General features: G+C 50.1%; 1 protein-coding gene across 4 annotated transcripts in view; it reads right to left on the bottom strand.

Annotated features, from left to right (window-relative positions):
• The window catches only part of SCNN1A (sodium channel epithelial 1 subunit alpha), a 33,392-nt gene that overhangs the window by 6,433 nt on the left and 4,018 nt on the right, over positions 1–22,941 (bottom strand). The window contains exons 1-7 of one of the 4 annotated variants that reach the window (XM_072799255.1): positions 18,672–18,730; positions 17,420–18,204; positions 16,886–17,245; positions 6,079–6,346; positions 4,832–5,022; positions 731–834; positions 181–344 (exon numbers count right to left, since the gene is read on the bottom strand). In XM_072799255.1, the coding sequence (XP_072655356.1) occupies positions 181–344; positions 731–834; positions 4,832–5,022; positions 6,079–6,346; positions 16,886–17,241 (1,083 nt within the window). In that variant the 5' untranslated portion in view covers positions 17,242–17,245; positions 17,420–18,204; positions 18,672–18,730. Of the gene's footprint in view, positions 1–180; positions 345–730; positions 835–4,831; positions 5,023–6,078; positions 6,347–16,885; positions 17,246–17,419; positions 18,205–18,671; positions 18,760–19,432; positions 19,595–22,941 lie in introns of those variants that run through there. The other 3 variants (XM_072799257.1, XM_072799258.1, XM_072799256.1) reach the window with 3 other exon arrangements.

Genomic DNA, 22,941 nt, shown 5'->3' with positions numbered 1-22,941 from the left:
CACTCCCATCCCAGGTCCCTCCTAAGGTCCCTAATGCTGCCAGCCCCCTACCACCGATTCTACTCCTGAAGACCTGCCCCAGACACACCCTACATGATCTCCCTCTATAGTCTTCAGGCTGTCATGTCACCTCCCCTGGCCTCTCCAACCAGCAGCTCTCCTCCCAGGCAGCACCCTTGCCTTCCTCATGCTGATGGAGGTCTCCATGCCAGGCCGCAAGTTAAAGCCGCCATCGTCCATGAAGGCAGGCTCATCCTGCCCATGCACCATTACCCTGGCCCCAGTCACCGTGGACAGCAGCGGGATGAAGTCATTCTGCTCTGTGCGCAGTGTCAGGGACAGGCCTGGGGGTGCAGAGGGAGCAGAGCAGGGAAAGTCTGGGACAAGTGTTCGGGGACAGACATCCCCTCTCCCACCTGCCTATTCTCTACGGCCCCAGGAGAGGGCAAGACCAGGAAGACCCAAATAGGGGTTTGGCAACCCCTGAGCTGGATTCGGGGTTGGGTAGGCAGAACTGGGACAGGATTCCTCTCACATGTGAAGTGGGCTCTGCGGTGCCTGCGGGGAACAAAGACCAGAGAGGATTGCAATTCTGGGATCGAGTGAGGCATGTTGCGGGGAGGACCAGAGGCACATGGCATCTCTAGGACGTGAGCACGAAGTAGGGGAGCAGGGCATGGGGAAGCACTGAGGAAGAGGTCAGGGACCTTGGGAATGAGGAGTTGCTCACCATTTTTGATCCCAGGCATAGAAGACATCCAGAGGTTAGAGTTGTTCTTGCCATTGAAAGTGTAGCAGTTCCCATACATTGGGTGGTGAAAGTGAGAGTAATTCCTATCCAGGAGAAAGTAGGGTCACAAAGGAAAGCATAGGGGGTCAGAGAGAGCAGGAGTTTCAGTGACCTTTGTTTCCTGATCACTTACAATGTGCCAACATAGCCCCGGGAGCTTTATCCACCTCCCTCAGCCACTCCAACCAACAGCCTGTGAAGGTATCATCCCCATATTCTAAAAGAGAAAGCCAGGGCTCAGAGAGGTCAAGGAACAACCTAAAGTCACACAAACAGTGATGACCAACTTGGGACACAAACACAGGCCATCTACCTTCTAGCCCAGTCTCCTCCCACCAGGCCACCTGACCTCACTGGCCTTGTGACCTCTCTTGAGTCGCTGTGTTGCATTATGAAGACTTCGACAGTGTCCCTAGCTTCTCACATGTCTAAATCTTAGTTCCCCATTTGGACTGTGATCTCCTTGAGGACAGGGGTCACATCTTATTCATCTCTGTATCATCTCTGGGTTGACTGCATAGTTCCTGGCATACAGGCAATACAGGAGGTAGTTAATAAATAGTGGTTGAACAAATGAAGCAGAGAAATGGGAGAGAACAGAGTTAGAGGAGACAGTGAGACCAGTAGTGAACATGGAGCTGAGAGGAGGAAGGTCAGATCTCAGGGTGGGGTGATGAGAGGGGTCTGCTGAGATGGCCTTGAGCAAGTCATTTTCTGTATGCTTATTCTCTTCATCTGTCAAATGAGGAGAATGGAAGTAGGTGATTTGGAATATTCCACTGGCCTTAAAGAACAAAGGCCCAGAGATGTGGAGTGCTGGTGCCCATTCTGGGAAGTTCCAGGAAGCCAGCATTTCCAGAGCAAAGGCTGGATTCAGGGAGGGATGGAAGAGAAGTCTCCAAAAGCAAACAGAGGCCCATCCTGAAGGGCCCGTGAGCCCTGTTCAGGGGACAGACAGGTACAATGTGATGGATGCACACCATGGTCTCCATGTAGGAGGTGGAATCAACAGATTAGATGGAACAACATGGATGGACCTTAAAAACAGAGCTTAGTAAAAAAAAAAAAAAGAAAAAAGAAAAGAAAAGAAAAAAAGAGGTGAAATGAGACACCACCACTTGTCACACACACATTTTGCTAAAACACATATAAAGAGATACACATTCAGTATAATGGGAGAATATATGGGAAGCAATACAATGTGATGGTTAAGAGCACAGACTCCAGGGGCTCCTGGGTGGCTCAGTCAGTTAAGCATCTGCCTTCGGCTCGGGTCATGGTTCCAGGCCCTGTGTCGGGCTCCCTGCTCTGCAAGGAGTCTGTTTCTCCCTCTCCCTCAGCCTGCGACTCCTCCTGCTTGTGTTCTCTCTCTCTGTCAAGTAAATAAATAAAATCTTAAAAAAAGGTGGGGGGGGGGCACAGACTCCCAAACTACCCACACTTGAACCCTAGCTTTAACAAGCATTAGCTGTGGGACCAACCAAGTTACTTAATCTCTCTGTACTACAGTTTCCTCTTCTGCAAAATGGGGAGGATAACAGTATTTACCTCACAGGTGTGTTGTAACAATAAAATCGCACTTTGAACAGGGCTTAGCACTTAGAGCTACGTAAGTTTGCTATTAAGATTATAAGCATCCATTAAGCTGACTAAAGTCAAAAAGACAAGAGCAAGTGAAGGATGGGGAGAATTTAGAACCCTCATACACTGAGGGGGGAATGTAAAAATGGGACGACAGTCACTTGGAAAACAGTCTGACAGTTCCTCAAAATGTTAAATACAGAATTACCCTATGACCCAGAATTCCACTCCCAGGTGTATGTGTCAGAGAAGTAAAAACATACATCCCTCCAAAAATTTGTACAGGAATGTTCATAATAACATTATTCATAATAGTCAAGAAGAAGTGGAAACAACCCATATGTCTATCAACTGAGGAACAGATACATCAGATGTGGGCTAGCCATACAATGGAATGGAATATTATCCAGCCATAAAAAGAATAAGTGCTGGGGCGCCTGGGTGACTCAGTGTCTGGCTCTTGACTTCAGCTCAAGTTGTGATCTCATGGGTTGTGGGATCAAGCCCCATGTCAGCCTCCACACTTAGTAGGGAATCTGCCTGAAGATTCTCTCTCCCTCTCCCTCTGCCCCTCCCCCATCTCTCTCAAATAGATAATCTTAAAAAAAAGAGAGAGAGAGAGAGAGAGGGAAAGAATAAAGTGCTGATGCATGCTACAACATGGATGGGTCTTAAAAACATTGTGCTGGGTGAAAGAAGCCAGAGACAAAAGGCCACATAGAGGATGACTCCATTTATATGAAATGTCCATGATAGGCAATCGGTAATAGAAAGTAGACTTCCGGTTTCCAGCGCTTGGGCAGGGTTGAGGGGTTAGAATATGAAGTGACTGCTAGTAGGTGCAGGACTTCTTTTTGGGGTGAGGAAAATGTTCTAAAATTAGATAGCGCTTGCACAATTCTGTGAATATACTAAAAATCACTGAATGGTATACATTTAAAGGATGGATTTTATGGTGTGTTGTATCTCAATCAAGCTGTTATTAGAGAAAAGATTCCAGAGAGAAGCCATTATTGTGAGTTTCAGCTCGATTCCAAAGGCCATGAGAGACCACGGAGTATTTTAAGCTAATTGGGAGAATTGCAGAATAAAGACAGGATTTGGAGTCAGAAAGACAATGGGAGGTAAGGAGATTATAATAAGCCAGGTGAGAAATGACGAGGCTCTGAGCCAAGGAAGTGATTTAACCGTCAAGACAGCCATGAACTATGGACTTTCCGTTGATGGGGAGGTAGGAGCACAGGGCTGGCAGAGCGGAAGGATCGTTGGGAAGGTGACATTTAGAGATATTTGAGGCAGGTGTGAGCTTCCCAGCAGGTAGCTCCGGTCTTCAAACAAACATGAAGACTAGAGACAGAAACAAAACCGTGTGCTGGCCTGAGTGTGTGTGTGTGAGGTGAGGGTGGAGGCAGAAGCAGGTGACACCTGGCCCTGCTGCCATTCCGTAGTGACATGAGAGGGAAGGGCCCCTAGAGAGTGGAGATGCTGCCTTAGTACCCTTTCTCAGCCAGGCAGAGGCAGAGAGATGGCGCCTGAAAATGTGAACATCAAGGAACAGAAAGGGAAGGCAGGGGTAGGAGGGGCCGTAGGCTACGGCCTTAGAGAGCTGCCAGCTGCCACAACTTCTTTGCAAGGAGATTATGACGAGTTCTATCAGAGGGAATGCCTGGTGGGCGGTGCAACGCAGTGGGAAGGATCCTTAGCCAGGGCTGGCCTGGTGGTCTAGGGGAAGCCACATTCACTTGTTTGAATTTGTTTGAGTTCAAGAACAATGAGACCCACTTCTCACTACAGTTTACAAAATGCCCTCACACTTATCACACGAACTTGGAGACAGGTGTAATCAATATTTTCTTCCCTTGAGTAAAAGTGCCAAAAGGCACTTATTATACATTTTTCCCTTTCAATGTATCCCAAATGCCTAGAACAGTGACTGGCACATAGCCGAGACAGTAAACAGTATTTGTTGAATGAACATTGAACGAATCTCATTTTCTTCCCATTTTGCAAAGAAACAGGCTACGAAGAGTGATGTGAAATGCCCGGAGTCACCTGGCTGGGAAGTTATAGAGCCAGAGCAAGAACTCAGATTCACTCCCTCATTCAATCCATGCTATTTCCACCAAACCATTATTCATCTGAGAGGATGACCTTCCAGGCACTTTGGAGTTTGGTGCTAGTGACAAAGAGGCCTTAGAAAGATGGAGATGCAGGCTTCCAGCCATTGGAGTCTCAAAGCCAGACTTCAACTCCAGCCTTCCCAGGGCATCCATATATTAGGCTGCCTCACTCAGACCCAGCCCTGCAGGATAACCCATGGGACAGAGGTCTGGACCTGAAGTAGATGCTTCCCCCTGCTCCCTGCACTGAGCATTTCCTGGGTGCTGCCCATAAGAGCCTCAGGCTGGCTTTGGGAAGGAGACCCCGTGGGGAGCACACCACCAGGCGGGAGGGACTCACGCTTGATTGCAGGAGGCCTGGTTGAAGCGGCAGGCAAAGATGAAGTTGTCCAGCATGTCCTCCCCCGAGGATAGAGAAGTGTCTGGCAGTCTTGAAAGAATGTTGATGTAGTGGAAGCGGTACCACTCCCTGACTGCATCCACCCCTGACGAATAAGTCTGGTAAAAGCAGTCCGATTTGTTCTGGTTGCACTAGACACAGAAACCACAGAGTGTCAGGGGGCCAGGAGCAGGGGACAGGCTGCAGGGCAGGCTGAGGTCAAAGAAGGAGTGGTCTGGGGTCCTGAGGACTGATACACAGGGGTGGGTGCCAGAAGTGGGGCAGAACAGGAGGCACAGAGAAGTTGGAACCCAGAGGAGAGAGGACCAGGAAAGCATGGGCTTGAGGGGGGGGGGGGGGTCTGCCAAGGAGACCCAGAGCTGTACACACCTTGTGGGTCATTTATACAGCCTCTGCAAGAGGGTGGGGCAACCCTCCATCTCCCCCATTTTACTGATGGGAAGACAGAGGAATCAAGAGGTTTGCCCCAGCAACTGAGCGAGGACAGCACCCCGGTCTCCTGGTTGTATAGTCCACTCTCCCCAAAGAGGGTCTCTCTTCTTTCCTCTGGTATGCTCCCACTTCCGCTTATTCTCCCTTATTTTTTTATTAAAACTGTTTTTTTAAAGTCTCTCTTTCTCGGGGCACCTGGATGGCTCAGGGGTGGGGCATCTATCTGCCTTTGGCTCAGGGCGTGATCCCGGGGTCCCTGGATCGAGTCCCACATCGGACTCCCTGCATGGAGCCTGCTTCTCCCACTGCCTCTGTGTGTGTCTCACGACTAAATAAAGTCTTTAAAAAAATAATAAAGTATCTCTTTTTCCTGTCTCCTTATTCTCTTAGGCCGGCAGAGCCCCAGTTCCCTACCGGTGGTCCCCACGGGGTCCCACCAGTGGAGGCTGACGATTCGGAAACGTGCTTTCTCCACAGCGGATGTGACTTGGGCCCCTGGGAGGCTCCCACAGAGGCCCTGGCCAGGAGGCCCCACGTGCCCGCGCACACAGAGCTGATATTTCGTTCTGTAACTACTGTATTTTGCCAGCGGGGCGAGGAGGTCCCGCCCCCCGTTGCTAGGCAGCAGAGGCGGAGTCCGGAAAGGGAGCGCAGTCCCGGGCGCGGGCGGAACTGCAGGGCCCGGACGCCGAGGCGGGGCTCGGGGGCGGGGCCGGGGCTCGGGGGCGGGGCCGGGGCCGGGGGCGGGGCCTCACCAGCTGGAAGCCGATCTTCCAGTCCTTCCTGTTCACTTGGGGGTTATTGTCCTGCACGCTGGAGGCGGCGCTGCGGGCTCGGCGGGCCCCGGAGGGCGGGGCCGGGACCCGCAGGCGCTGCAGGGGGTGCGGCCAGGGCTCCCGGAGGTCGCGACGGCCGCGGGGGTGGGCCCCCAGGGTATTGGAGGAGTTGTATTTGTACAGGTCGTAGAGCGTCTGCTCGGTGATGCGGTCCAGCTCCTCCAGCTCCTCTTTAACCTGCGTGTACCTGGAAGCGGCGATGGAAGACGCTCGGGCTGGGGGTCGGCCTCGCGCGAGTCCCCGGCCCCTCAGGGCCTCAGTTTCCTCGCCTGAAGCCGGTGAGGTCGGCTCATCGTGGAGAAGCCCGCGAGGAATAGCTCTGGTGTCTGCAGGGCCTCTCGGAGGGCGGGGGGGCGTGGGAGTATAGACAAGGTGATCCGCGGGGGCAGGGGAGGCGACGGTGAGCCCCGGCGGTGACGGCATTTATTGCGGCCTGTTTATCCGAAACGAGAGGCGAGAGGCGCCCTCCTCCCGCCCCCCACCCCGCCCAGGCCGGGAAGGGAACCCGGAACTCGCCTGCCCCTGCCCAAGGCGGGAGAGGGTGTGGCCTGGTCCTGCGCCGCCGTGGGGTCATCCCGCCCGGGGCTCCTCAGCCTCCCCCCGGGTACGCTTTTGGGCCCGCCTGCCACCTGGCTGACACCTTCTAAATTAGAGGTGCCTCGCTGCACTTCTAGAATTTAGCCTGGAACTCTGAAACTATAGATGCTGCACGGCCCCTCCCCATCGAAGACTCAGTTTTAATAAGTGATGGGTGGGGCCCAAACACCAGAAGTTAAACACTGTCCAGTGTAAATCATCACATTCCTTCTCGGTGCAGGCCCTATTACCATCTCCATCGTGAAAATCCGTCGTAGCAGTGCCTTATGGCTGGAATCTACCAAAACGAAACAAACAACCACACCTAGAACTCTTAAATCCATCAAGGTGGTAGGATACAAAAACCAATGCACAAAAATTAACAGTATTTCTACAAAACAGCAACAAAAAGATGGAAAATTGAGATCACAGAACAATACCATAAACAACATCAAGAACTAGGAATAAATTTAATGAAAGACTGGCAAGAACTTTATCCCGAAAATCATGCTGAGAGAACTCAAAGACCAGAACAAATGGAGAGTTACATGAGTTCATGAGTCAGAAATTCTGTGTAGTTCTCATGTCTTCCAAATTGGTCTGGAGATTCAACACAATCCCTATCAACTTTTCAGCAGACATTTTGAAGAAACTGACAGGCTGATTCTAAGATGTATGTGGAAATGGAAAGAATGTAGAGTGGACGAAACAATTTTGTTTTTATTTATTTTTAAGTGATCTCTACACCCAAGATGGGGCTCAAACCCAGAACCCTGAAATCAAGAGTCACATACTCTTCTTCTAACTGAGCCAGCCATGCACCCCTCAAAACAATTTTGGAAAAGAACACAGTTGGAGTACTTTACCTCACTTCAAGACTCACTGTGAAGCCACAGTCATCAAAACAGTGTAATGCTTATGTAATGCTTATGTAAGGGTAGGCGATAGATTCGTGGAACACAATAAAGTCCAGAAATAAACTTACAGTATGCAGTCAACTGAGTTTTGACCAAAACACCAATTCAATGGGGAAAATAATTTTTTCAAACAGATGGTGCTGGAACAACCATCTGCTGTATTGAGAAGATTTTTTAAAAAGGAAACTCAACTTCTACCTCAGTTTATACACAAATATTAAGTCAGTTTGGATCATAGACCTAAACATAAATTTCAGAACCAGAAATATTCCAGAAGAAAACATGAGGAAAAAAAAAAAAAGAAGAAGAAGAAGAAGAAAACATCAGGGATACCTGGGTAGCTTAGTGGTTTAGCATCTGCCTTCAGCTCAGGTCATGATCCTGGTGTCCTGGGATCAGGTCCTGCATTGGGACCCTTGCGGGAACCTGCTTCTCCCTCTGCCTATGTCTCCACCTCTCTCTCTCTGTGTCTCTCAAGGATAAATAAGTAAAATCTTAAAAAAAAAAAAAAAGATTCAAGAAAACATCGAAGATATCTTCATGACCTTGAGGTAAGAAAATATTTTTGGAATAAAAAATATCTAAGGAAGCAACTGATGAATGACTAAACTCTCTCTGAAACTAGTAATATATTTTATGTTAATTAATTGAATTTAAATAAAATAAAACCTTAGGAAGAACTTATCCTGAAATATAGACCTCTTAGAAATCAGCAAAAAGACAAATTGTTTTTAAATGAACCAAAAATAAAACAAAACAAAAAAATAATAAAAGTAAAAAGGCACCAAAAGATATATATAAATAATCACTAAACACAAGAAAAGGTGCTCAATGTAATTAGTCCTGGGGAAATGTAAAATAAAACCATAATGGTTGATTCACTATGGTATATACCTGAAACTGACAGAATATTGTCCATCAACTAAACTTCAATGAAAAATACAAATTTTTAAAAAGGCAGACTTCTGAAAAAAAAAAAAAAAAAAAAAAGAATGAGGTACCACTTAACATCCATTAGAAAAGCTAAACCTAGGGGTGCCTGAGTGGTTCAGTCCATTAGGCATAAGACTTGGTTTTCAGCTCACCTCTTGATCTCAGGTCCTGAGTTCAAGCTTTGCATTGGGCTCCATGCTGGGCATGGAGCCTACTTTAAAAAAATACAAAACCAAAAAACCGGCTAAACCTAAAAGATTGACAAGGTCGAATGCTGGTGGGAATGGAGAGCAGCTGGAGTTGCAGCTGGTGAGAATGGCGAGCAGCTGGAGTTACAGCTGGTGGGAGCCTAAAATGGCACAGCCAAGGGACATTTGGTAGCTTCTTATAAAGTTAAACATGTTTCTACCTTATGACCCAGCAATTTCACTTCTGGATATTTTACTCGAGTCCACTCCTAGCTGTTTATTCAAGCATAATGAAAATATAAAGACTTGTACTTGAACGTTCATAGCACCTTTATTCATAATAACCAAAAGGTTTGAAAGGCCTTTATTCATAATAGCCAAAAGGCTTCAAGCCAAAGGCTTGAAATAGCCAAAGGCTTGATGGAGTGGTCCATCAGTACCACTCAGCAAAAAAGGAGGCTGATACAGGCAAAAAGCATGAGAGAATTATAGAAACATTAAGTTCAGTGAAATGAGTGAGTTGAGCCAGACACATGCAGAAAAACACCAAAATTCACATTGTGTGATATCCTTCATAGGAAGCCTGAGAACAGGTCAAACTAATTGATGATGATGAAAGTCAAAGAATGACCATGGGAGATGGAGAATGGACTTCAGAATGGACTTCCATTACCTGGGCCACCACGTAATGGAAATGTTCAGGATCTTGATTGGCAAACCTCAGTGAGGACTTAAGATTTGTGCGCGGTATTATTTGTCAATCATACCTCAATTAAAGAAAAAGTCCAGGGGTGCCTGGGTGGCTCAGTTGGTTGAGTGACTCTTGATTTCAGTTCAGGTCATGATGGTGGTGAGATCAAGGCCCCCCCCCCCCCCATATCAGGCTCTGTGCTAGGCATGGAACCTGCTTTAGATTCTCTTTTCCTCTGCCCCTCCCCTCACTCACACTTTCTCTTTCTGTCTCTCAAAAAAAGAAAGAACGAAAGAAAGAGAGAGGGGAAGGGAGGGAGGGAAGGAGGGAGGAAGAAGAAAAGAAAAAAGAAAAAAAGAAAAGAAAAAAGAAAAGAAAAAAAAGGAAAGAAAGAAAAGAAAAGAAAAGAAAAGAAAAAAAAGAAAAGAAAAAAAAGAAAAGAAAAAAAAGAAAAGAAAAGAAAAGAAAAAAGTCAAATACCTGTGTGTGGCAGGCACTGCCAGAGATTCAGGTTTCGTGGGAAAGGGCGGGCCCCAAATAAGGTTGTTTTACAAGAACCCCAGGGGCCCTAATGTGCAGCTACATTAACCAGTCTCTAGGCCATACCCTCACTGTCTCCTCCACTTGGCTCTGTTTCTCTCTCCTTCATAAAGTCTAGCTGGCAAGGGCCCAGGTATCAGCTCCGGCTACCCCTGCATCCCCTCAGAAAAAGTAGCTCAGGACAAAGGTATGTGTTTGACATTCCCAGATACTTGCTTATGATTGGTAATTAAAAGGACGGCAGAGAGATGCCGGGGTGGCTTAGAGGTTGAGCGTCTGCCTTCGGCTCAGGGTGCGATCCTCCCTGCATTGGGCTCCCACAAGGAGCCTGCTTCTCTGCCTGTGTCTCTGCCTCTCTCCCTGTGTCTCTCATGAATAAATAAATAAAATCTTTTAAAATAAAATAAGAGGGTGGCAGAAAACGGCTGGTCTTTATTGAGCACTTACTCTGAGCCAGGCACTGTGGTATCAGAATTCAAATGATTTCATGTAATCTTCAGTGTAATTCAGCAAACTATTAGCCACTGTAAGCGAATACTATTGTCCTTCCTTTTTACTGGTGAAAAACCTTAGGCAGGTGACTAGTTCAAGGTTACAGAGCCAGGAACCATGTCAGAAAGCACTCGATCCATCACGCTGCCTTCCACTCTGTTCCTGCTGGCTCTGGCTATTTCAAGAGGTTGGCAAGTTGCCCCAGAAGGAGCACTGGAGCCAGAATTAACTGGGTGTGGGTCCTGGTATTCCAGCTACATACTTCTAGCTGGGCAATGTTGGTGAGTAACTCACCCTTTCTGAATCCCGCCTCAGTTTCCCCATCTGTGAAATGGGCATAACACTAGATCTGCATACCACCTGAAACTCTCAGGAGGTTCAGTGAGAAACACAAAATGAAGAGGCCATTGAATATCAGGAAGACGCGGACAGAAGCCTGAATGAAGCCCAGGAAACTCAACTTCTTTCTCCTGGTCACATAGGAAGAATCCAGGTGTCCCACACTGGCTGGAGTTGTTTTCACATGAGCCACCACATGTCTAGCTGAGCATTCCCTTTCCACATCACCCTCAGCTGCCTCGGGCTCCTCTGTGCACCTCCCTCATCCTCATCACCGACTCAGAGTTGGTCCATCACCTTCTCTAGCTACATTGCTCCTCCCTACAGACCAACCTCACAGGCTGTCCCTATGCCAGTTTTCCCCTCACTGGCCCCCTCCTATTCAGCTCCTGCCTACCTCTTCCTGATAGGCCTCTGAGGGGACTCCACCTCCCACCTCCCACCTCCCACCTCCAGAAGAGGCCAGGCTCCATACAAAACAGGCTCCCCTCACCCAAGGTCAGCTTCTCCCCTTCTGGTGGGGGAGCCTTAAGGAAGGGAGCATTCCCATATCACCCCTCCAGAAAACAAATCTCTCCCTGCCCCTTTCGGTTGACACCTAGAACTAAGAAAAGTGCCACCGGGTAAAACCCACTAATGATAACAGATCTTCTGCAAACAGCAGGGCCCTGGTAAGAGACCTAGGGCTGGAGAGGTGAGAAAGAATGCAAACATGGGGCTTCAGCAAGACAGTGCAGTCCTTCTTATCTTGACCTCCTACCCTGTCATGGCCACTACCCCCACTCCCATGTGCGCTGGCAGACAGCCCTACGCTGGAGGGTGGGCCAACCCTCACACGATTCAGTCAGGCAGGCATTAGTATCTCCATTTGACGATTGAGGGAACTAAGAACCATCCATCAACGGGGCAACTTCTCCAGGGCCACTTAGCAAGGAAGTATCTGAACCAAGATTTGAACCCAGGCCTGTCTGACTTCCTGCTCCCTGCTTTTCCCACTACTCCCACTCCGGACTCAGAACCACCCGAGAATGGGCAGCACCATCTCCTCTCCCTGCCACTGGTCACCTCCCCTCCAGCCTCTCTTCTCTGCTTGGGACAGACTAGCAGAAGCAGGGAGATGGAGAGACTTAGGGGTCTGTACCCCAGCCACCTCCCTGTGTGCATCTCCTCCCTCCCCCATTCCCCTCAGTAGCCCTCACAGGAAAGCCCTTCTTACCGGGCAGCCTTGGATTTGCCCAGCCTTGGATTTGCCCTTGGATTTGTCCATCCCACCCGCCAGGAGGACCCTTGTAAAGCATTCTCAGCCAGCAGTCCGAAGCACTAGGCAGGATGAGCCCTGGAAACTCAGTAGCTTCCTCTCTAGCCAGGGTGCCTCTGAGGCCCTACTCCCCTCCCTCCCTCCTCCAGAGACCACCAAGAAGCCCTGACTTCCCTTTCTTTGGCACCTTCCTCAGCCTCATTCTCCCCCATGTCTCAGCACCTCCAGCCTGCCTCCCAGGGGGCTATGGACAAATAGCCCTTAGGGACCCACACTCACAGCCTCTGGGAGCTCAGCCTTCACCACACTGTGTTCACAGGCAGGTGCCCTTGGGCAGCCTCTCAGCTGTGAGCCTCCCTGAAGACAGAGTCAGCCCCTCCAGAGTCAACTCCAAGCTCTCAGATTGCAGGTTCAATTCAGTCCCGGCTGCAACGTTTTAGGAGCAATCGATGTTCACAAACTAATGCTTGTTCCGAGGATGGACAGCCTGGATGGTGAAAGCTCTAGAAACCATTTCATCCAAGGAACTAAGCTCTAATCAGCTCTCCAGGCATAGTCTGAGCCTTGCCCATTGTTTTGATGCCTTGGAGAAGCTACTTCTCCTCTCTGCCTCTGCTTCATCCCCTGTAAAATGGGACTATTCATAGTTGTTATGGGGAGTGAATGAGCAAATACATGAAAAGTCCCGAGGACAAATATCTGGCAGAGGAGGCACTGTACAACCACTGCTGTTTTATTATCATTATTCTTGATGGAGAAGAGCAGGCCACAGAGACACAGGAGCACTGCCTGCCACTTACCCACCATGTAACTCTGTGGCCTTAAAAAAAGTAGAGCCTAGGGGCACCTGCGTGGCTCAGTGGTTGAATGTTTGCCTTTGGCTCAGCCCCATGATCCTGGGGTCCTGGGATTGAGTCCTGCATTGGGGTTCCGCAGGGAGCCTGCTTCTCCCTCTGCCTTGCCTATGTCTCTGCCTCTCTCTATGTGTCTCTCACGAAAAATAAATAAAATCTTTTAAAAAATAAATAAAAAATAAAAATAAATTAAAAAGCAGAGCCTACCAGCAGATTCCAATTCTGGCTCCTCCACATAACAGTGGGGCAACCTGCAAAGCCTACAGGCTTTCTACGTTCTCATCTTTCTGCAGGGGAAGGGTGGGGAGAGGAATCACCTTCCTTATCTAACAAGCTTGTTAAAAGGATCAGACTCCAATAGTGGGTTTTGCAAGCTCCTCGGCAGGTGCTGCTGCCCTAGGCATACCTGAACTCTAGGCCATTGGATGAAGGAGATGGTTTTAGGGTTTCTTCAAAGAGACAGAACCAGGGTCAGAGGCTAGACATCCTAACAGGGTCAATAGTAGCTCTACCTAAGGAAGAACTTTCTAAGGACAGCTGCTACGGAGGTGAGGAGGGGCCTGACGTGAGAAGGAGTGCATCCTTCTCGTGCTGGGCAGAGGCGGGCCTGCCAGCCCTGCCACCGCAGAGCCTGCTCTCCAGACCTCGAGGGGTTAGGGACAGAGGGTCCAGCTCAGAGCCCTCCCCACCCCACTCCTGCACCATGCCTCTGCTTTGCCATCTTAGGAAGGGAATTCTGTGACCTCCTTTGCTGTCTGAGAATCTCGAAATCTTCCTGAGGTCTCGCCACAGTCTCTCCCAGAATTGGATGAAAAATATGTTCTCAGGCTCAGTTTTCCTCAGATGTGGATATGAAAAAAACCCTTCACTGGCGAAAAAAGAAATGGATTGCACTGGCCGACCCTTCACATTGACTTTTTTGAACTTCCCTTTTTAGTGTGGAAGGCCCTTGCCCCCTCTCCCAGAAATTCCAAAGCAGCCCAGAAGGGCTCCATCTCTGCTGGCCGTGGACCACCTACTGCCAGCTGTGGGCATCCCTACTCTGACTTTGCGTCTTTCCTGTTATTGCAGCAGCTCTCCTATCCTATCCACTGATTTCCACCTCTTCCCTGCTGCTTCCCTGTAGGGATCACTCATCTAGCCCATCTCCTGCACCTGCTGCCAGCCCGCAGCAGTGATTCACACCCAGGTCACCACTCACCAGGCTGCATTAACCTGTCCACCCCCCCATCTCCCTCCCTGAGCAGGAGCCAAGCACCCTGGATCCCTCTCTCCAGCACTCCTGAGTATCCCTCATCTCACTGCTGCTCTTTCCTACACCCCCACCCAGCATGCCCCACCAGCAGCCTGAACCCCCGTGGCACCTTCACCCAGCCCCTCCTTAAAGTGCAGAGGAAGAAAGAGCTTTGAAATCAAACACATTCAGCTTGTGACTCAGCTGCTAACCTGAGATGCAGTGGCTGCTAGGTGGGGTGGCTGGGTGATTGTTCACCTGTGTGAGCTTGGGCAGGTGACCTAATCTCTCTGGGCCTCAGTCTCCTCATATATAAAGCAGGACTAATACTAGTACCTACTTCAGATGTCTCTTGTGATAATTAAATAACTTCATATAAAATGTAACCTATCCGGTGCACATTTAGTGCCATGAAGTGTTAGCTATCATTGTTGTTATTTCTTTATTATTTGCTATGTGACCTTGCTCAAATTATTTCACCTCCCTTTCCAAATGGAAATAATAATCATTTCTTATTCATGGAATTGGCAGGATTCAATGAGACAGTGCTTATAAAGCAGTAGGGGCAGCATGTGGTGTTCAACATCGTTCCTGTGCTAGGGGACATTCCCTGACTCCCCTCCTGTCCTGAGTGTGCGCTCCTCTGCTAAGCCCTGCAGCTGCCAGTCATGCAGGTGAGATTCTTTCTGTGTGGACACCTCCCTCCCAGCCTGTAGCTCTGGTCTCATTCCCTGGGGCCTTTTCCTGGACTGCCCATGACCCTGGACCCTGCAGGACCTCAGTTTATCTACAGGCAGGTGTCAACAGATGGAGCCCTGCCCTCTCTGTCTCCCACTCATGTCTCCCAAGCACAAATATTTATGGAGAGCCTGCTACCCAGCCTGTAGTCCCTCCCACCTGCCTGCCTTCCCCTCCCTGCTGGCTCAGGGTGGTCCCAGTGTCCCACCCCTCCACCATGGTCCAAAGGGGTGAAGAGGAATAAGTGGAGGAAAGATCAGGGCAGGGAAGCAGCAGAGTGTCAAGAGGAAGAGAAGCAAAGGCCCAGGGCACCAGGAAAGAAAAATGAGCGGGGGTTGGGGGAGAGAAAGGAGAGCCTGGAAATGAGATGTAAATATTTGACTACAAACTTCATATATTCCATGTCCCGCACCTGGGGTATTAAGAAGAGGCAAGGGTCTGTAATCAGACAGAGGGTGAGCCGCAACTCAGTCCCTATCTCGGTGACCTTGTGACTTGACTGTCTTTGCCTTGGTTTCCTCCAATGTAAAATAGAGATAATAGTCCCTGCCTCTTGGGGCTGCTGAGAGAGTTAGGGGTGCTACAGAGTACTTAGCAGCATCTGGTGCATGAAGCAGCTTCTCAGAAAGTGGGTCTTTGGCCAGGAGGGCATATGGAGGCCAATCCCTGAAATGGCCAGCAGTGTTTTCTCTGCAGCACAGGACGTCCTAACCCTTATTAGGCCCATGACACACCCCTGGACACAATAGAATGCATGGGGGGCCTCCGCCCCTGGTATGTGACCAATCTCCATCATCCGTAATCGCACATATACCTAGTGTTTGCTCACACACACACACACACACACATACGGTCACACCCGCAGGCACTCAGAAATCTTACACTCCCTGAAGGCAGAGACTGTGCCTCTCACAGTCTTTATTATACTGACCACCCTGTCCTCCTGCTGCTTTGGTTTTTTCGTTTGTTTTGTGTTTTGGTCCTCCTGTTATTTGTGCCGCCTGTCTCTACTTTATTTTATCTTCCAGCCCCCAGAACCTAGCGAAGTACCTGGCCTTCAGTGAAGAAGGAATGAACGATGAATGATCTCATTTGCCGAGTGCCTAGCACCGTGTCAGGCATGCTTCAAGTGCCCCAAAGGTGTTGCATGACCGAGTGAATACAAATCAAAAGGATATATGAACACCTAACCCTGCCCTCCTTTCTTCTCCATGGTTACCGTCCCCTCTGGCTTCCAAGAGAAAAGTTGGCAAAGGGCACTGATGAAACCCAAAACTGTTGGACACACCTGAGCACTTAAAGGTCAGGCACCCAGGCAGGTTAGCTGTACAGCCCAGCAGGGGTCAACTGGGGCTTTGGGAGGAACCACTGGAATGGGGGGGGGCAGGGTCTGCTTTCTATCCTATCCTGGTCTCCTTCTGGCTCTACCCCTAGCCTTAGTGCTCTCAGACTGCTTTGCCACCACCCCCACCTTGTTTTCTCTGAAACAAACTCCCCTTCTACACCAAGACCAACACACTTGGGAGGGGGGCAGTCCCTGCCAGCTCCCATCCCCCACCCACCACCACAGCACCTGCAACCCCTTCACCTCTTCATCACATTCTTCTCTCAGGGTGGAGGAGGCCTGTTTTCGCCCTCCTTTTGCTTCGGGGAAGGGATGGGAATGATCTCTATCCTGCCCTTTGGAGTTTATCGGCATCTCACTTCATCAGCACTCCTTCCCACTTGTGAGAGGCAGAAGGGAAGGGAGAAGGGAAGAGGAGGGCTACGTTGGCCCAACAACCAACCACACTCTGGATAAGCCATGCGAGGAGGGCCCCCCACCCCCACCCCCGCTGGCCAGAGCCGCCAGCCCGGTCCCCATCTCGCCACCTCCTACCCCTCTCCAGGTCTGCGGGTCTACAGGTCTGCCTCCTGTGTCCCAGGTACCCTGGGAGGTGGCAGAGAGATTGGTGGATGGACTGACCTGTAGGGGTTGAGGGTGCAGATGGTGACAGCAGGGAAGACAAGCTTGTCGGAGTTGAGGTTGATGTTGAGGCTGACGGGGTAGCTGAAGTACTCCCCGAACAGCTGGCCGAACTGCCAATACATCATGATGAAGGCGCAGAGCCACAGCACGGCCCAGAAGGCCGTCTTCATGCGGTTGTGCTTGGAGCACACCAGGCGGATTGCACCATGGATGGTGGTGTTGTTGCAGAAGAACTGGAAGAGGTCCCGGTAGGAGCGGTGGAACTCGATCAGGGCCTCCTCCTCCTCTGTGGGCTGCTGGGGGGCCGCGGGTTTGGGGCCCAGCCCCTCCTCCTCTCGACACTCTCCTTTCATGAGCCTTGGGGAGCAGGGGTCATGGAGGGTCGGGGTCAGTGCTGCATTCTGAGCTCTGGTGCCTCTCCCATTATCACCTCGACCCAGAGGGAGGCTACTGGCCAGGCCCCCATCCCGCCTGGAGCCCACCCTTCTCCGCCCCTCCCTCGCTCCCTCCACCTTCCCAGAGCTGGCTGACCTGCTGGAGTCCGGGCAGAAGAGCTGCTGCTGGGCTTCCCTGGGAAGCCACCCTTTGGGGTTCTGTCCCAGCACCTCCCTGTCTGTCTCCTCAGCTGTCAGTCTCCTTCCTGCAAGACCTGTGTCCCAGCTCAGGTTCTCTCTCTCTCTCTCTGTTTTCTGCTTTTCTTTGGGTCTCTTTCTCAGCTCTCTTCTTCCTGGCCTGTCTCCTGTCTGTGTGCCAGGCTCTCTGATCCTGCCTCTCTTCCTCTTTCTCCCTGAGTCACCCCCTTTCAGTCTAGGTGGGCTCTTCTCCTGCGTCCCTGGCCCTCGCCTTCAGCTGTGTCCTGACTCCCTCTCTGTCCCAGGGACAGAAGGGCTCCAGGAGGTCTGGGCTGCCTCCTGCTCCCAGCTCCCAGGTTGTGGCTGGACTGGGACTGGTTCCTTTCCAGTTGAATCTGGCAGCCGAGCCTCTCCTCCCCCTCACCTGACAGGTGCAGCGGGCAGTCTGGGGAGCCCGCCCGCCAGGCTGGGATGGAAGCGACAGAAGCCTCATTAGCATCTCAATTAAAGGTGAGCAGGGCAGGAGGAGGGGCCAAGGAGGAGTCAGAGCTGAGAGTTCTCCAAGGGGAGGAGAACTCCTGAGGGCAGATGCCCAGGGAGTTCAGGGCTGGAGGGGGCGAGAGGCCTCCCCCCAACCAAAAGTAATGGCAAGGGGCTGACAGACCAGGAGGCCAGAGACAGTCTGACAGGGCAGGGCCAGAGATCTTGGACAAGAAGAGGAATCCTAAACACCAAGCTGGGAGCCTAAAACAAAGAAACAGAGCCCAAATGAGAGGGACTAAGATTGGGGGGAGACCAGGAGAACAGGGAAGGCAGATAAAGGGAGACCCACAGAGGAGGACAGGATGGAGGCCTGGGAGGGGAGGGCAGAGTTGCTGGAGGGGCAGAGGGGTGGGGACCAGGCCTTTGAAGTGGAGGGAGCCAGCCTTGAAGGGAATCTCCCCTCCCTGGCAGGAGATCAAGGGGGAAGAAGCCCCAAGTGGGCTTCCAGGAGCTGGGGCCCCTCCCTGAGGACTCCTTCCAAAGGCACCCGAGGGTCAGCCTCACCCCCAGGTCTTGTAGAAGAAGAAGGGGTATCTGCAAGCCTCCTCCCTGCTCAATAAACTGGGAACACCTCCTGGCCCCACTGGGCTCTGGAGTACAGAGCGCCCCTCAGCCCACCCTCCCTGCTCCATCCTCTGCCCTCCTGACTCCCCACTCCCACCCTCTACCTTGTCCAGGCCAGGGAGGGACGCAGGTGCAGGTGAAGCTGAAGCTTGGGCGGGGCCCTGGGACATTCTGTTCTTTTTTATACCACACCATAGGCTGCCAGGCCAGGAATGTGTAATGTCCCCTATTGTGGTCACGGGGTTGCAGGAATGTGGTCACTGAGAGGCAGCACAGGGGCCAGGCAGGGCACTTGGGCACAGACCTGGATGGAGCCCAAGGAGCATTAGGGACAGCAGGCCCTGAGGGAACAGGGAGGGATGTGGGCAGCATGGGTGTCAGGGAGGGAGAAGTTGGGCACAGTTCAAGGCTACACCAGCCCTGGAAGGAAGGAAAAAGCTCACTGGTAGGGGCTGTGTTTCTCCTCCAAAATCTCTGCTCCAGACTTAATCCAGCAAGAGGATAAAGAGTGAAGTGTAAGCAGTGAGGACACAGAAAGGGAAGGGTCAGGGAGAAAGCCCAGAGACATATCCCAAGGAGGCACAGCCATACAACCCAGGCCCTGAGCCTCAGGGGAGAGAGGTGGTGTCCGCCACGGTGCCCCCCACGCACCCACCCACCACAGGCCGCTTCCTGGCTTCCAGCTTCCAGTGCCTCCTGGGAGGAACAGTCCTGGGACATGCAGATACAGGCCCTGCCAGAGCACTGATGAAGACTCAGTGGAAGAAGATAGGCAGGCAACATGAGATTAGGACTCTAGTGGCAGAGATAAGAACTAAGTACTGAGAGAACCCCTGGTTGGCCGGGAGAGGGGGGAGGCACTCACCCTGAGACTCAGAAAGACTTCCTGGAGGAGGTAACATCGCAGCTGCCTCTTGAGGAACACCAAAGAGTGTGCCAGGCAAATAAGAAGGAAGCAGGGTACTTCCAAATTGGGGGTGCAGCCAGGTTATGGAGCTTCCTCTTGAGGCCAGAGGTCTCTTGTGGCCTTTTAAAGTGAGAGCTGCTGTCAACCAGGATTCCAAATTGGGTCCCCTCCCTTCCTTTGATCCCTGCTGCGGACACCCCTCCTAGAAAGGGAAAGCCTGGGTTTTCCTTCATTTTCTAGATGAAGAAACTGACCCTCCACAAAAGAAACCAGTTTTCAAACAAAATAGAAGCTAAGTGAAACACAAAATCATAGTTCTTCTCTTTTGGGGTTGTCTACTGAGGGCATTTGCCATTTATTTCCCATGATGTACCAGCCAGAGACTCACGGGGAGTTGGAGCCCCCTTGCACCTCGTTTTGAAAGCTAGGGAGGTTCACACACAGAGTCCATGGGCTCATTAGCAATCTGGGTCCTGGGTTATCTCCCTGACTCTGAAAATCTCTCGACACCGTCCCCTCACATTCCCACGGGACCCAGACACTCCTAGAACCTCCATTCTCCCTGGAACCAGGTCCCTAAACAAGGAACCATCCTACCTACAAATAGGGTATATGACACCCTGCTCCTTTCATCTGAAAGGTTCACAGAGGCACTGCCCTGTCTTCTGTATTAGCTAGCTGGTGTCTGAAATCCAACCATAGCTTAAAGCAGCACAGCACACAGTCTTAATCTCAAAGGCTCTGTAAGAAGAATTGCAAGGCCTGGTCTGGGCTGAGCTCGAGCGTGTGGTGTCCCTATAACTGCTGTCAGGGTACAGGATGGCAGCACATGCTTACAGGAAGTGTCCTTCTAGATCTGGAATGGGCCAGATCGAGTTTGTTGTGAGGAACATAGAAATCTAAGACCTGCTCTTCTGCTTCAGTCATGGCTCCATTTTATTTTTTTTATTTTATTTTATTTATTTTATTTTTTTTCATGGCTCCATTTTAAATAGTATCTTTGAAAGTGCAGAAATCATGCCCAAATACATTGTTGTCACAACGTAACTTTCCAACAATACAGAAATATACAGACCAACAAAAGCTCCCCTTTGTCCCATTTCTTACCCACCCCTCGGCCCAAGGAGAGCCGTCATAATCTGTATGTCCATCTGGATCTTTTGTGTGCTTTTATAGACCTATATGTATTTCTTTAAACTTACACTTTTTTTCATAAATGGGACCATGTCATAGGTATTCTGTGACTCCCATTTTTGCCTTTAAATTATGAGACTTTGTTGTGGTTTTCTTCTTTTAAAGATTTTATGTATTTATTTGACAGAGAGAGAGCACAAGCAGGGGGAGTGGCAGGGAGAGCATAAAGCAGGATCCCAGGACCCTAGGATCATGACCTGAGCTGAAGGCAGATGCTTAACATACTGAGTCACCCAGGCACCCCTAAACTATGTGACTTTGAAAAAGCAACTTTATCTCTCAGGGCCCCCATATTCTCATCTAAAAAGTGAAATGGCAGCAGGGAGGAAAGGTGAGCCAGCCCAGATGGTCCTACAGGCCCTTTCCAGTTGACTTAACACAGGAGGGAGCCAAGGCCTGGAGAAGCAAAGTGACTTGCCCACAGACAACAAGGAGTTAGTAGTGAGGCCCAATGAAGAGCTGAGCCTCTTCTTTTTCCACGCTCAGTGCTGCTCCCCTGACTTCCAGAGAAACGGAGTCTTGTTCCTTGGGGGACCTAGGGCCTTGCTGTACTTGTTTTGGAAGTTCCCCTAGCCTCTCCCTGTTTCTTCTCTCCTAGCACTAGCCATCCCCTGACCCTGTGGGGTTGCCATAAAATGTGCAAAGGCAACAGGGAGAGAAGAAAAACAGAGGGTCTGCAAAGGGATGAGCGTTGTAAGTTGGAAGGGTCTTCCTGCTCCTTGCTCTCTGGGGAATAGGACATGATGGAAATAATGCCCTTCCACTCCCAGAAAGCCTTGTTGAGAATTCTATGGTGGCACTTATCACCGTATACTATTATTATCCTGGCATGTGTGTGTGTGTGTGTGTGTGTGTGTGTGTGTACCTGTGTGTATCCATGTGCGTGCATATGCACAGGCCATACTATGAGTTCTCTGAGAACAGGTGCTAGTCTTATTCATCTTGGTGGCCCACTGTCCAGTGGTCACTGTTTGTTGACCTACTCTGCAGAAGACAGCAAAATTAACATCTTCAGACTCAAAGTTTATCTTTGGCAGAGAATGATGTGGCTATGAGAAAGCATCTCCATCCAACATCCTGATTTCTGCTGACAACTCATTAATTTGTAATCTATTAATTTATCTACATTTCCTTCACTTTTTCCATTTCAGCCTCTATTCTTTCTAGCATAAAAAAATGAGTCACTCAATTAAATGCAACTCTTTATTCTCACTACTTAGAGCTAATTAGCCTTTCAACACTGGACTGCCCACCGTGGAAAACAGGGATCCTTCTATCTAGACTTAATATGGTGTCCTTAACCTAAAAGGATGCACCAGAAAATTCCTCCTTGCCACTCCTACTCCAGTCTCCTGGCAGGAGACTTAGAAGTTCACCATTAGAAGTTTATTCCTTGGGACACCTGGCTGGCTCAGCAGTTGAGCATCTGCCTTTGGCTCAGGGCACGATCCTGGAGTCCCAGGATCAAGTCCCACATCAGGCTTCCTGCGTGGAACCTGCTTCTCCCTCTACCTATGTCCCTGCCTCTCTCTCTGTGTCTCTCATGAATAAATAATAAAATCTTAAAAAAAATCTCATGAATAAATAAATAAAATCTTAAAAAAAAAAAAAAAGAAGTTTATTCCTTTGGGTCAAGACCCGATTTCTCTACCAATAATTCTTGGGATTATTGGAAAGGATGGTCACCAGTGAAAATGCCAACACACTGGGGAAGGAAGGCCCTCACCCATGATAAGTCTCTCAGTGTTTCCCAAGCCCTTTTTAAGGATACCAGTTGGCTAAGAGCAGTGTGGGGAAGAGGAAACCGAGAGAGTATCTAAAAGAATCCATTCCCACCAACCCCCTTTTGGGATTCTTCCTGGACCTCTGGGAAGAAAAATCTCTCACCAGTAACCTTGAAAGTAGGCCTGGGAGAAGAGCCCCACTCCCAAACATTCTGGGAATCTATGGGGTACACTAGTCCACACCTGGTACTGCCCAATGGAAATCAGTAAAACTTGAAGGAAGCTGGCAAAGAACACAAAGGAAAGAAACCAAGACAATGACCTGCCCATAAAGAATTCATGGATCCGCCTGTGAGTTTCCTTTATCCTCTGGAGGAGATTGGGTAGGCATAATAACTACTTATTGGTAAGTTTTGTCAATCATGGTCCAGCTTAGAAACAAGAAACACTCCAAGTCTTTCAAATGGAAGAAATTTAGCCCAGGGAATTGGTACACGGGTGATGAAGAAGATAAGAAGCCAACGGGGGACAGCAAGACAACCCAGAAAG

This window comes from Canis lupus, chromosome 25, assembly GCF_048164855.1.
Source record: "Canis lupus baileyi chromosome 25, mCanLup2.hap1, whole genome shotgun sequence".
In the NCBI taxonomy this organism is placed as follows: domain Eukaryota; kingdom Metazoa; phylum Chordata; class Mammalia; order Carnivora; family Canidae; genus Canis; species Canis lupus.
This window is presented reverse-complemented; position numbering and strand designations above follow the sequence as displayed.